This window comes from Pongo pygmaeus, chromosome 8 (assembly GCF_028885625.2).
Source record: "Pongo pygmaeus isolate AG05252 chromosome 8, NHGRI_mPonPyg2-v2.0_pri, whole genome shotgun sequence".
Classification (NCBI taxonomy): Eukaryota; Metazoa; Chordata; class Mammalia; order Primates; family Hominidae; genus Pongo; species Pongo pygmaeus.
The window spans coordinates 50,126,562-50,139,718 of record NC_072381.2 but is presented as its reverse complement, the minus strand read 5'-3'; the positions used below and the strand labels follow the sequence as shown (position 1 = coordinate 50,139,718).

Below are 13,157 nucleotides of genomic sequence, written 5' to 3'. Positions count from 1 at the left end.
AGTGCCCGTGCTCTTCCTGATGAGGGTTAAGCAGGAGCAGCCTCCTTTCCCCATGTTCATGTTGCAGGCGGCTGCCTTCTCCTCAGCTCCCACCGAGCAGAACAAGAGCCAGCCAGCTCTCTCCAATCCCAGGACTTTCCAGGGATGCTGATAATGATGGGAGGCCACAAGAAGCCTCCCTAAAGCAGGCAGGGCCTTGTGAGCGGGTGGTGGGAGGGATCAGGGCTTCGTCAGCATCTGTCAGTCCCTGGAGCATCTGAAGGGGCTACCTACGCCAGGAGGAAAGAGTGGGGCTGGCCCCTGTGGGTTCCCAGAGCCTGGCATCTGCCAGTTCCTCTGCCCTCCCTCACAGACACCCTCCACGGAGTGGAGGACAGAGGCAGCAGCCCTGAGAGCATTTTCCAACACAACTACATTTATTCACATTTACACATGAGGCCCCCAATGCACTGCTTCCCACCCCCACTCCCCAGCCCCTTCCCCCCAGACCCTCCCTTCCTGCCCTCCCCGTTCAGCCACCCTCTCCCTCCCCTCCCTCCCCTACCCTCCAAAGCTAAGGCCCAGCAAGATCAGCACTGGGGGAGAAGAAGCTTTTGACTGCTTTAGGGCATCAGATGCCAGAGCCCCATCCTTGGGGATTGGCCCCAGAGAGCCTGCCCAGAAGCCCCTACTGGCTACAATGCTGCTTATTCTCCTTCCTGGAGACCAAGGGGTCACCCTTTCTCTTTCGAGACTGTGAGGGGCCACCCAGCCCCCAAGTCAGGGATTGCTCCCCAGAGACCCTGAGCCCAGGCCCTGGGTGGGGTGTCTTTTCAGCAGGGGACCGGCTTCCAAAGAGAGGTCGCTTCTTGGACTTCGTGGCAGGAGAGGGTGCTAGGCTGAGGCCTCTTCTCTGAGCAGATGGGGACTGATGAGTTCCCTGGGGTCCCCACTTTTCTGGGCTGAGAAGGCCCGAGGCAGGGACAGGGCTCTGGGGTAGCCACCAGGGCAGAAGCTTGTGCTGGGAACCCAAGAGGAAGGCCAGGCTGGGGAGCTCCTCCTCCTCACTTGATCCCTGAGCCAGCCCATGTGACTCCCGGACAGGAGACCCTCCAGGGAGATCCAAGGCATCCTTGCTCCCCAGGCCAGGGCTGGTGGGTCTGTGGTCCTGGGGAGGGGAGGTTGGCCGGGCAGCCCTCAGCCCAGGGGAATCCTGACATCCCAAAAGCACAACAGAGTCTTTGGACCTGGCCATGCCAGTGTGTGCTCTGCCTCGACCCTGAGGGTCCCGGGCAGCCTTCTGGGGTGGGCAGGTTTCCATGCCAACCCCTTGTTGGGGGTCAGGGATGTCTCTCTCTGCTCGTTGGCCAGCTGCAAACTTAGAAGAACTTGAGTCCAACCGGGCCGTGCCATGACCAGGGGCTGCCCTCGTATGCTGTTTCTCCTTCAAAGTTAGGAGGCGCTTCTCCACTAGCTGCGGGAGGAAAGGGGGCACTTACTGGCACTGCCCCAGGTGTGAGCAGGGCCCAGGGTGGTGGAGACCAGGGCACTTGGGTGGCAGGCAGGGAAGCCTGAGGCAGCTGGGCTTTATGTCAAAGAGAGAGGATGTGGCTCTGCCGGGCATCCCGTTGGGCCTCACCGCAGCTTGCATGCTGACTCCCCTCCCTGGCTCCTGTCCATCCTACTCCCTCTGAACCTGCATCTTCCCACTCCAGAGTGGGTTCCCCAAGAAGCCAGGCATCCCCAGTGGGGGGGATAAGACAATCAGGTGGGCCTTGTGTGCTGGGTCCCTCCTGCCCCTGGGGTACCTGGGCAAGGGTGAGTCCTTCCTCCTGCTCCAGCTCCTGGCTTAGGGCCAAGAAATCCATCTGTGGATCTGGGGAAAGCAATTCTTCCAGGAATCGGGGGTGAATGACGGCCTCCACCTGGAAACAGAAGGAAGAAGGCATGAGCTTCCTGGGCAGGGAGTAACCTGGAGCCAAGGACACCTGGAGGAGATGCAGAAGCAGTGAGCACCCCGTCCCCACCCTTCTGGGGCTGTCTCATATCATGGTGACCACCAGCTACAGACACAGACCACAGACCTGGTAGCATACACACACACAGACAGAGACACACAAACCACACACAGACACACGAACAGACCCACATATGACACAGGAAAAGACACAGACACAGGTAAGGTACACACTCCACACTCACACCTGCACAGACACACAAAGACACACAGTAACACACCACAGACACAAACACACAGCAACACACAGACACACACAATCACATACACAGACTCAAATCCATGGAAATACACACACTGCTGAGTAGCTACGGAACAGAGTTTAATTCCAAGGACCTGGGAGTGCCACCCCCTGGAATCCGGCAGACCCCAGCACTCCAGCCCACCTTGGTGACGAAGTCTTTCTGGGAACACAGCTTGTCAATGTAGCTCAGGAGGCCTGGGTCTGGGGGCGTCCAGTCCTCTTCGCGTTGTTTCTCGGGCTCCCCCGTGGCCCCGAGGGAAGGCCCCAGCAGTTCCTCCATGATGTCCATGTACTCCTGCACCACTTCTGGGGGGATCTCCTCAGGGACCTTGGTCTCTGCTGGCCTCTGGGGCCTGGGTGGTGGCAGGCGGGCCTTGGTCTCTGCTGGCCTCCGGGGCCTGGGTGGTGGCAGGCAGGCCTTGGTCTCTGCTCGTCGGTGGGGCCGGGGTGGTGGCAGGCGGGCCTTGGTCACTGGCCTCTGGGGCCTGGGTGGTGGCAGGCAGGAAGTCGGGGCCTTGGGGCCGGCCTTGCTGGGAAGGTACACTGAGGCAGAGAGGGAGGAGTATGGGCGTGGTGAGGTCCGCTCCTCCTGCTTGTACCACACAGGGGAGGGCAGGGCTTGGGGATGTGAAGTGGGTGCCAGCTGGGTCAGGTCCACCTTAACCACAGCGCCCCCGGAGGAGGCAGGAGGGGCACATCTGAGACAGCATCGCTTGGGAGGAAGTTTGGAGCCACCAATACGCCCTGTACTCTCCCCACTCATCCCTGCTTCCTGGGCAGAGCATATGTGGAGTTTTGGACAGGAGAGGGGAGAGAGTAGCTAGGAAACTCGACCAGGTCAATACCCAACATATGCTCCCAGAAGCTGTCCTGTTGGAGGGAGCAAATCCCCCTCTTGAAGGGAAGCATGGGGTGTGGGGACAGTGGCCTCCCTTGGCCCCTTTGGTCTTTGCTGTGGCTCCTGTGGGAATGTGGGAAGCCATACCTGGCTGCTTGACCACCTCAGGGGCTGGGGGTCCTCGAGGTTCAATCCTCGGTGTGGCTGGAGGAGGCAGGCACTGGGGCCCCTTCATCCATTGCGATTTCTGAATCTGCATCTCCTCCTCAGCCTCAAACTCCAGGAACCTGGCGGTGAAGGAGGCCCAGGCTGTGCTGAGAGGGTCCAGGCCCCCTCCCCCCAGGACCAGGCAGCGACCAAGGGGAGGGATGGGAGGGAGTGTCTCGGGTGGGCTGTCCAGGCCCTCACTGTGTCCCATTCCCCAGTCCCAGGAGGAAGCTGCTCCCAGAGTTCTGGGCTCTCCCTCCCTCACTCGGCCCCTGCAGAGCCCATGGCATCAATGGGGCTTCCTGACTCAAGTCAGGGCCACGAGGTCCAGGAGGGTCCCGGGGGACCCCTCCTCCAGGTTTCAGCTGGCCAGGGTGGGGTGTATGGCAGAAGGCATCAGGGATGATGCCCAGATGCAGGAGTCCTGAGGCTAGGACTGTGGGCCCCCGAAAGATAACCCAGGGGCACGAGGCCTGGGAGATGCCGGGTCAGGAGGAAGCAAAAGCTGAGCCCAGAGGACAGGGCCTCTTTCCCCTGAGGCTGCTGTCTGTCTGTCTGTCTTCATGGAGGGGACTGCCCAGGAGCAAAGGCAGTCAGGCCAGAGGTGGGTCTCATGGTGTCCCAGGCACAGGTCTCCCCAACCCAACTCCCTGGCCAGGCTGGGATGGGAGAAAACTGACTTCTGGCCACTGCTGTGAGGAGCCTGCACCCCACTCTTGTCTATAGTCACTAGCGCCCCTTCTCCCCATCCCCACAGCTGGAGGTGACCCACTTTGGGCTGTGATGCTGGCTGCTCCTGCCATGACCTCCAGTGTCAAGGCAGGGATGGCCCAAGGCCAGGCAGGGGGTGCTTCCCAATAGGGCAGGACAGAGACCCCAGAACAATCTAGGTGGCAGGAGCAGCTTCCTGAGGGAGCCAGGGGCCCAGAGTGTCCTGGGTTTGTCCACACCGTCCTCATACTCCACGTTGAGAAGCCACCATGGCTACCGGACCTCTGTCATTCACTCTCACCCTGCCACGCAGGCCCTGCTCCCAGGACCCCAGACTCACTTTTCTGCTATCTCGTAGAAGATCATCCGGTCAAAGTTGCTCGTGTGCTGCCATTCCCGCATGGCCCACCACAGTCCCTCCTCCAGGGTCATGGTGGGCTTCCGCCGGGCCAGAGATCGGAGAACTGGGCTGTAAACCAGTGCAGTCAGTCTCAGCCTATAAGCCCACCCTTCATCCCAAGCCCACCTGGTCCCAACACCTGGCCCCTGTCCTCCCCACACCTGTCCTGTCATCTGTCCCTGTCCTGTTCTCCCCCATGTGGGCTCCTGAGGCCCCAGGACACACCCCCAAGATCAAATATCAACACAAGCTACCAAGGGGCCTCTCCGACTGCCCCTCGAGTCCTCACTGTTGAGAAGTGGACTCAGTGCTATGGGTGGAACATGTGTGTCCCCAACATTCCTGTGCTGAAGCCCTCAGCACCAGTGTGTCAGTATTTGGAGGCAATCAGGGTTAGAGCAGGTCATGAGCGTGGGTCCCAGTCATGGAATCCAAGCCCTGATAAGGGCAGGAGGAGACGCCAGGGCTCTTGCTCTCAGCCACGAGGAGACACAGCCAGAGACAGCTCTCTCCAGCCAGGAGGAGGGCCCTGACCAGACACTCAATCTGCTGTCACCTTGATCTGGGACTTCTGGCCTCTGGAACTGGGAGACATGAATGTGTCTTGATAAAGCACCCAGTCTACGGGATTTGTTATGGCAGAGCCTGAGCTGACTGAGACAGTGTGCACACAGGATCACCTGGGTGCGAGGGTTAAAGTGCAGGTTCCAGGGCCCCAGGACTGAGCATTCAACTGGCTTCCTGGGGACTCTGGAGCAAGGCAGCCCCTGGGGATGTAGCCTCAGGGCCCTGGAGCATGAGGAGCAGGAGCACACGTCCAGAACCAAAGCAGAGTGGTGTCCACGCCACTGCAAGCAGCAGGTCTAGATCCCACATTCCCACAAGAGCCATGGCAAAGGCCTGTGAGCCTGGGGCAGCTCCACTCCAAGAATCAGGGTCCCCAGTGCACCCAGACTCTGCTCCAAGGGGGAATGCAACCAGTTCCAGGGTGCGGGAACAGCGAGATTTTGGGGGATGAAGATGGGGCCACCTTCCACCTACACCCCAGGCAGGGGACTTCCCTAGGGGAACGGCCAGTGTGTCGCATGGTGGATGTGCTCAAGCTCCCGTTTGCTCGTCAGTGGGAAACACAGGGTCACAGATGTGCCACAGGGTGGAGAGAGGCAGGGACTGGGAATGAAACCACAAACTCTCCCAGATGCTGACGTTGCTGCCTCACAGCCACCACAGTCCATGGCCCTGGGCTGCTGGGCTTGAGGTGCACTCAGAGCTGTCACTGTAGCCCGTGGCTTTGGGGAGTGCTCTCCTAGATGGCCTAGTCCTGATAATGATAGTAATGGGGACAGCAATCATAATTGCTATCATGTAATGTGTCATAGCATGTGCCAGGCACTGTGCTATGCATGTCATATGTGAGCTCAAGTCATCTCTTCGCCATCATCTGAATGAAGCATCATTGTCCCTTTTTCTACGAGGGATTGAGGGTGAAGATGCAAATACCTGCCCGGTATCAACCCCAGTGCAGGGCCCAAGACCATCCCCCTGTGCAGGCTCCACTACCACTGTGCTAACTGGACCTCGGCAGAACTGCGGGCATGTGCCAGGTTCCTTCTGGGCCCTGCACCTCCTCCCCCCAGCTCCATGTGAGGTGCTCCTGACCATCAATACTGGGTTAAAGGGGAGGCACTGGGGTGTGTACTCAAAGACCTAAACCCAAACCATAGCTCACGTCACACCAGGAACCCTCTCTGACCTGGGTCTTCTGTAAACAGTGTTGTGAAAATTATTGAAAGTAAGGATTGGCTGGACTCATGGGACAGTGACGGGCAGTTGATATGAGGCCCCTGACAGTCTGTCCTGAGCCACAGCCAGATTAATATTGTTGAAAATGTATCTTCCCATAGTGCAACCCATCACTCTCACAACCGCCCTGCAAGCTCCCCTGAACAGCGTGACCTCCCGTCCATCCAGCAGCCTCATTACGTGTGAGCTGCAAGACCAGCTCCAATGCCCTGAGGACACTCACATGAGGAAGCACGAAAGTGCTTCGGTGTCAGGACTCTGGGGAAGGTGCCTCCGGGCCAGGGGTTTGTAGTGCTGCCAGAGTCGGAAGTTCTCATAGACACTCTTGGGGTTACAGGAGTCATCCAGCGGGGCCTTGGCCTGGGAGGAAGCCAGGCTGCCCTCTCCATAAGCCCCTTGTGGCCATGGCCCAGCATTCCCTTGGGACACGATGGGGGGCAACTGGGCAACCGGTGGTGGTGGTGGTGGAAGAGGAAGGCCCTGGGACCAGCCTCCCTCACCGGCCTGGGTGCCCCCAACCACCTGGGGAGCCATAACAGGCACCACAGGAGCAGCTGCCAGGAGTAGGGGAGGTGGACACACGACACCTCCACAGAGGGTGCCTGGAGCCTGCCAGACGAGGGGGGCCTGAGTTAGGACCAAGGTCTGCACCTGAGGGGCTTTCACAGGCCCCACCTCTGTCCCCATCTGGACAAAGACGTTGGAAGCCCCGGCCCCACTCGGGCCGCGGCCATCCTGTCCTGACACCAGAGGTGTGCTGGGGAAGGCAGACAGCACCAGAGGGCCACCTGGAGGAACCCCTGCAGTCACAAGGGGCAGCCCGTGTGATGGGCCGGGAGCGGGTATGGTGAAGGGCAGAGCCGTGAACACAGACAGGGAGGTGCCAGGGTTCACGGTCACGGCTGGTCCCAGCACTGGGTATGCTGTGGAGACAAAGGAAAGAGGTGAATGAGCTGGGGTCTTCAGGTCCACACTAGTCACTGGGGAATCAGAGGGGAGTCCCAACAGCTAAGGGCTTATGACAGGGAAACTCTGCAGCTTGCAAGTGTCCCTGAGTGTGCATCGGATGCTCTGTTCCTCCAAGGAGAGTCGCTCCACTAGAGAGCCTGGCCCCGGTCACCAAGACTCCCTAAACTCTGTCTCCCAAGAAGCAACAGCCAAGCCTTTGCTGCCCGAGGGTCTGCCTCGGGTGTCCCTGGCAGACTCTGTCAGCCTCACAGGCATCTCCCAAGCCATGGGTCAGGGATCAGTCTCTCAGCGGCTTGGTGGTCCTCAGCGTGCTCAGCAACAGGTGAGGGGCCTACCCCAGGGCAATGGCTCATCACTCAGAAGGCCGACAGGAAGCCAGAAGCTTCCGAATATTATGGCCCCATCTCCTCTTCAATCTTCCTTTTCCTGAAGCTCTTGTAAATCCCTTTCTTTTCTAGCTCAAACACAACAAAAGAAAACCACTGGATGGAAATCTTTCCCAAGCCAGCACCCTAGGAACCCTGAAGATAATCCATAACTCATCACACCCAGCATGGAAGTGATTGTCCTGGCACCACCCACAGCAAGTGCTAAATAGGGGTCAGATTCAGGCCACCCTTTCCTCAGTACTTGATGGTCCCAGCTGCCACTCAGGAAGCTCTGTTCCCAGGGAGCAGGTCTGAGAGGCAGTGGTGGAGTCGTCTGAGACAGTGTCACTGCATAGCCAGCAACAGCCACACACGATTAGAACACAGCCAGCAAATGGCAAGCAGCAGGGCTATCAGGGGAGGTGTCTAGGGATTTTCACAGCTGCTGGTCATGTTACAATAGGTAGTGGGACAAGGAGCCCATCTCTGGTCCTTCTTCTCCTTTGAGCTCCCAATAACTGAACATAGTGACCAACCAAGAACCAGGGGTTCTTGGGCCACGGGCCAGGTGAGGCAAAGTTGTCCGGAACTCATCCCTGTTCATTAGGACCTCATGCAGTCCCTAGTCAAGGGGAATAAGGGATACAGCACATGCACCTCAGCATTCAGGACACATATCCTAACTTGAATAATAGTAATGAGAGTCATCTTCCTATTTGTGTGCTACTCTCTTTCCTCTACTGAAAAGGAAACCAGCCTTTCCAGACCCTTCCACTGAGAACCAGCAAGAATCCACACCTGTCCCCTGTTCATGAGGTAGTATAAATGGAATAAGAGCAAATTCTTCATCTTCACAGTAACACAAAGTGCAGAGGATGGGCCATGAGCTAGCAGACAAGAGGAAATGGGTCTGAAGACCTGAGCTTCCACAAAAGGGCAAACAATTCAGAACAACTCAGGAAACCCAGGCCCTGTGTTGCCTGAACTTCCCCATCTGCCCCCACCCCTGTTAAATCAAAGCCAACAGCTACCTGAACTGATGGAGAAGCCATGTCTGGGGAGGGAGCTGAGAGGCTCTGGGCTGTGGCAGTTATAGTAGCCGCCAGCCTCACCCACCCAGAGGCTGTCACTACATGCTCTGTCACAGCCAACCCACCCAACAGTTTTCTGGCTGAGACCACTTCTCCCCACTCCTCCCTAAGATCTAGAAAATTCCAGTCCAAATCCCTCTGAACACTATGGAAGGGCACCTTCCAGGTGCCCGAAGACACAGCACAGGGTTTGGGTTTGCCTGTCGTCCTCCAGGGGCCACCAGCACAACAGGATCCCACCACTCCCTACAAACACACAATGATGTGACCTGTCTCCTTCTAGAAAGGATCAATCCATCCACTCCATCCTTTCCCCTACATGGTGTATTCCCCCAGGCATCTTGGTCCACCTCTAAGGAGCCGTCCTCCCTAACCACAGACTCAGGGTGCCATGGCCATCCCCAGGTGTGATGTCCTTGGGGACATCCAGTCCTCCCTCCCTCCTCAACAGCAGCCCTATCAACTGTCCCCAGGGGCAGTGTCAAATTTGAATTCCCAAGGAGTTGAGGCATGGCAGACTCAGATAATTCCCCAATCCCTACAGGCTCACCTCCATTTGAAGCCATCCCCTCAGGCTGGGCACTGACAACTGCTATCTGGCAGTTTCCGCAATGAGAAAAGTCAAGGGTAAGACCCAGAGAGTGACCTGGCTCAGCAGATGCTCCTGTGTCCAGTGGAGCAGGTAAAATTTGAATGTAAACAGGTTTAGAACATAGGACCCCAGACATTCTGCAGAGGGGGAGGGGCAGTGGGCAGTTGGTAGGGGTGGGGGACATTCTGTGAGGGGCTTCGGCCATTAGGCAAGAACCTGTTTCCTTTCCAACTGGATGGCAGCAACAGAGATGGCGTGTGCCTCTTTAGGCAACTTTTAAATTGTCCTTTTGACTCACAGCAAAAGCTTCTACCTGATGTCCTCTTTACTTCCATTCTTTATCAACAGACCTACTTTTGTGCCAATCAACCCATGCTCCTTTCCACTTTGGCTCTTTCCCACTCTTGATGAATTTCAACGGGGGCTGCACTTCGTGAACAAAATTCAGAACACATTTTCAGTCTGAGAAACACAGTGGTTCTTAGGAAGGCAAGGGGACTGGGTGTTTGAAATCAGGATGGTCTCAGCCAATCCAGGCTATTAGGTGGCTGTGTGTTCATCATTGTTTAGGAAGCAATCCTTCTGTCCCCAGGTCCTGTATGTTGCTGGAATCTCTGTCCACACCAGCAGGCCAGCCTTACTTCCCATCCCCTTTGCTGGAAAGCCTCAATCCAGGAAAGAGTGGCTATGTGACCTACAGCACCGAGACCAGAAATCCTTTCATTTTGTTTCCCAGTATATTGTGCTGGTGTTAAATGTTTATTTTTTATCTTTTGAATGATTTTAATTTAACCAAGCAATACTTTTCATGGCTCCAAATTCAAACTGTGCACAGTGGAATAGGCAATGACCAGCCTTCTTCCCATCTCTTTCCCCTGGCCACCACATTTTCTTTCCTGGAGGAAACAAGTGTTATCTGATTGTTTCTCATCTTCACTGAAACACATCCTGGCTGGCCTCTCTCAGCTCACTGTTGGCCTCATCCTCACCATACATTCTTGCTGTTTGGAATCCAGTGTCATCACATGTGGTTCTCTGCATGGGAATTATTGTAGCCTGTCTTAAAAAAAACTTCATTCTCATTTCCACACTGAGAATCACTGTCCGTTTATTAGTGTCAAAATGACAGGACAGAGCACTCATGTTCTGTGTTGTGAACAAGGAGAGTGTTAGAGGAAACTGGTCAAAGGAGATGAGGAGTGAGAACTCAGAGCACAGCAAGAAAATCTTCTGAGACACACATGTCACTCTCTGCTGGGCAGGGTAATTTTGCACAATGGGAGGGTGTTGGGGAAGGGAAGAGGCCTTCAGCCAGACCGGTGCACACTGTGAACATTCACTGAAACACATTCTGTTGGAACTTATGAAGCATTTGCCCCTTTTGAAGACATTTGGACTCAAGAAGGCAGAATTGCAGAAAAATGTAACAGGGGCCACACTGCAGGGGCAGGTGGTGGATTGCAAGTCTCAAGCCCAGGGTTCTCCCCTCCTTGCACCAGTTGTGTGAGAAGATCATTTCCTAACTCCTGTCCAATATCCCCATGAGTTCTTGGTTTTGTCCCAACTCTAAACCTGAATGGTCCAGCAAGCATTTCTATGAAATGCCTCCACGGCCACTGGGAGGGGAGTGACCTCCATGCAGTGATTGCCTGTCTGGGTGCTCCCAGGCCTTTTGTCCTCTGAGACAGAACTGCCTACTTACATGCAGCCCTCTTCCGCTGTGCAACTCTACCTCGATCTTAGCTGAGAAGATCAACGGAGAGCAATTCAAGCAAAATCATGGTAAACTTACCAAAACAAAACAAAACCAAACAAACCATAAACACTTTGGAGATCTTTCTGAGGACTTGATCTTTTATCACGGGGCAAACTTAAATGATTTTCAATCAATAACTTCATCTAAGAGGGATGTTGAAGCAAAATATCATACTCAGATACTGAAGAAGGGCAGCATTCTTGGTAGCTTCCTCCCTTGTCAAGTCAGTCAACCGATGCTTTCTCAAGATTCTCACACATGGCTTTGATATAGGATTTGAATGGGTCTTTTTCTGAGCCAGTGATACAAAAACTATACTGTGGAACAGTGTCTTGTCTTAATTCTGCAATCGCTTCTGTACATGTTTGAAGTCCTAGACCCCAGGAGGAGAGACAATCAAATTAACCAAAGGTAATTTGTGAAGACTGGCCATGGGAGGTGGTGGCTAAAAGTCCTCCGGCCCCTGCTCTCTGAGCATCCCCACAGAAACTCCTGGGCCACACTGACTGCTGAGAAAGAACATCTCAGGGCTTGGATCCCCTGTTCAGAGGACACATGCTCTTCCACCCAATCACAGAACAGTAGAGGAATGGCAGCTCCATGCTGTGTCCTGCAGAGCTCTCAGTCTCTGCACTTGAGGCCCTGGGCCTGCATAGAGGTGAAGGGTCTTCAGTGCTACCACGTGGAGACAGATGATAGGAATCCTGCAAATAAGCAGACAGGATGTGACCATTAAACTTTCTTCTGAAGCTATTACAAACTCAAGTCAGTGAGTTGCTTCTCTACTAGCTTTTTATTGCCAACTGGAATGCTGCACTGTGTTGCAGAGTCAGGGGTGGGGGAGCCTGGAATTGTTCGCTTACTACCTGCTGCTTTATTGACTGAAATTGATCAAGGCTACAACCAAAACATTTCTAGAAATAATTTGAATGTGGTAGGAAAAACTCTGGGAATGGAGTCAGAAGAAAGTATATTTTGGAGTGTGTTTTCAGGACTAAAATTCTTTGCCAGAAATGTTCTTTAATGGAACCTCCAGACTGAGTAGGAAAATAGGGCATACTATTTTTTGAAACGCATGAGCAGGAATGAAATAAATGCCGTCCAAAGGGAATGCAGGACATTCAATTTGAGGATACTTTGCTTTAGGATAAACCTTCCAAAGGTAAACCTTTCAGCAAGGGTGTTACCTAAGTGCATGGACTGCAGGTTTGTATTACCAAAAATTAGGAGCGGTAGTTGCCGACGTGCTGGTTTCTCAGAGGCACGGTCATGGAGGTTCCAATGAGGGGGAGTTGTCTGGCCCCAGGAAGCACCCAGGTGCCGCCTCCCTCCATTTCCCCATCTCCAGCGGGGCTCTCCCAGGGTGGGCTCCAGGCCAGGGCGGGCTCGTGCACCTGCGCATGAGCCTTGAGGCGGGTGAGGTTCCAGCGTGGGCCGGTGGCCCTCAACCGCTCCCAGCACCGGTTGCGGCGGTTCATGGCAGGGAGACCCGCAGCGCGACAGCAAAGTGCGGTTACCCAACGGCCTTCACTCTCATGGCGTCCTTCTTGGTGTTACCTAAAAATAAAGCCAAGTGTGTTTACAAGGTAATTGCCTCCTAGACATGCTCCCACTGGTCACCAGTGTCCGCCAGGTGACCCCACATTGTGGCCAGAGCAGGCCTGTGGCTGCGCTCAAGGCGAGAGCGTTCATAGCTTTCCTAGCGGGGCCCTGCGGGACGCCCAGGCTGCGCTCCTTTCCCTTGCTCACCTGGCCCTGAAGTGAGGGGGGAGGTGTAGCAATGCAGTGGGAACCCCAAAATGTGTCTCAGCCATGCCTTTCACATTCCAAACAATGCAAAAGCTTGAGGAAAACCTCAGCAGTTGAAACCACAATGCAGTTCAGCAAAGAAGTAGCTCCTGTCCTCGTAAAACAGTGAAGTTCTCACGGACGACTTCACTGAGTAAGTTGTGAAGCTTGTTGACTTGATCAGAATGATCAGCCAGCATGCATGTTCTAATACGCTCATTTGTCACTGATATGAGCAGCTGCAAAGTGGAAGAACAGGCCTTTAGTCGTAGTCTGTTCACTTGGTAGCACAAGTTGATTGTGGATGCAAGAGTGCAGCCAAAGTCAAGAAAAGCTTCTATGAGAATCATTTACTTACGTGGAATTTACAAATAAAAATTAGTGGTATATTATT

The 13,157-nt window shown here is 55.0% G+C and overlaps 1 protein-coding gene across 3 annotated transcripts; it reads right to left on the bottom strand.

The window, feature by feature from the left end:
• Positions 1-230: 230 nt before the first annotated feature.
• Positions 231-9,296, bottom strand: LOC129006841 (NUT family member 2D-like). 3 transcript variants are annotated; one of them, XM_054437031.1, is made up of 8 exons: positions 9,178-9,193; positions 6,423-7,122; positions 4,337-4,465; positions 3,226-3,365; positions 2,717-2,783; positions 2,383-2,629; positions 1,788-1,904; positions 231-269 (listed from the first exon to the last, which is right to left on the bottom strand). In XM_054437031.1, the coding sequence occupies exons 1-8, from the start codon at positions 9,191-9,193 to the stop codon at positions 231-233; spliced, it is 1,455 nt and encodes a 484-aa protein (XP_054293006.1). The 3 variants fall into 3 exon arrangements, with proteins under 3 accessions (XP_054293006.1, XP_054293004.1, XP_054293005.1); XM_054437030.1 differs by lacking the exon at positions 231-269 and adding an exon at positions 668-1,453; XM_054437029.1 differs by lacking the exon at positions 231-269 and adding an exon at positions 403-1,453 and having other exon boundaries at positions 2,383-2,783; positions 9,178-9,296.
• Positions 9,297-13,157: the final 3,861 nt, after the last annotated feature.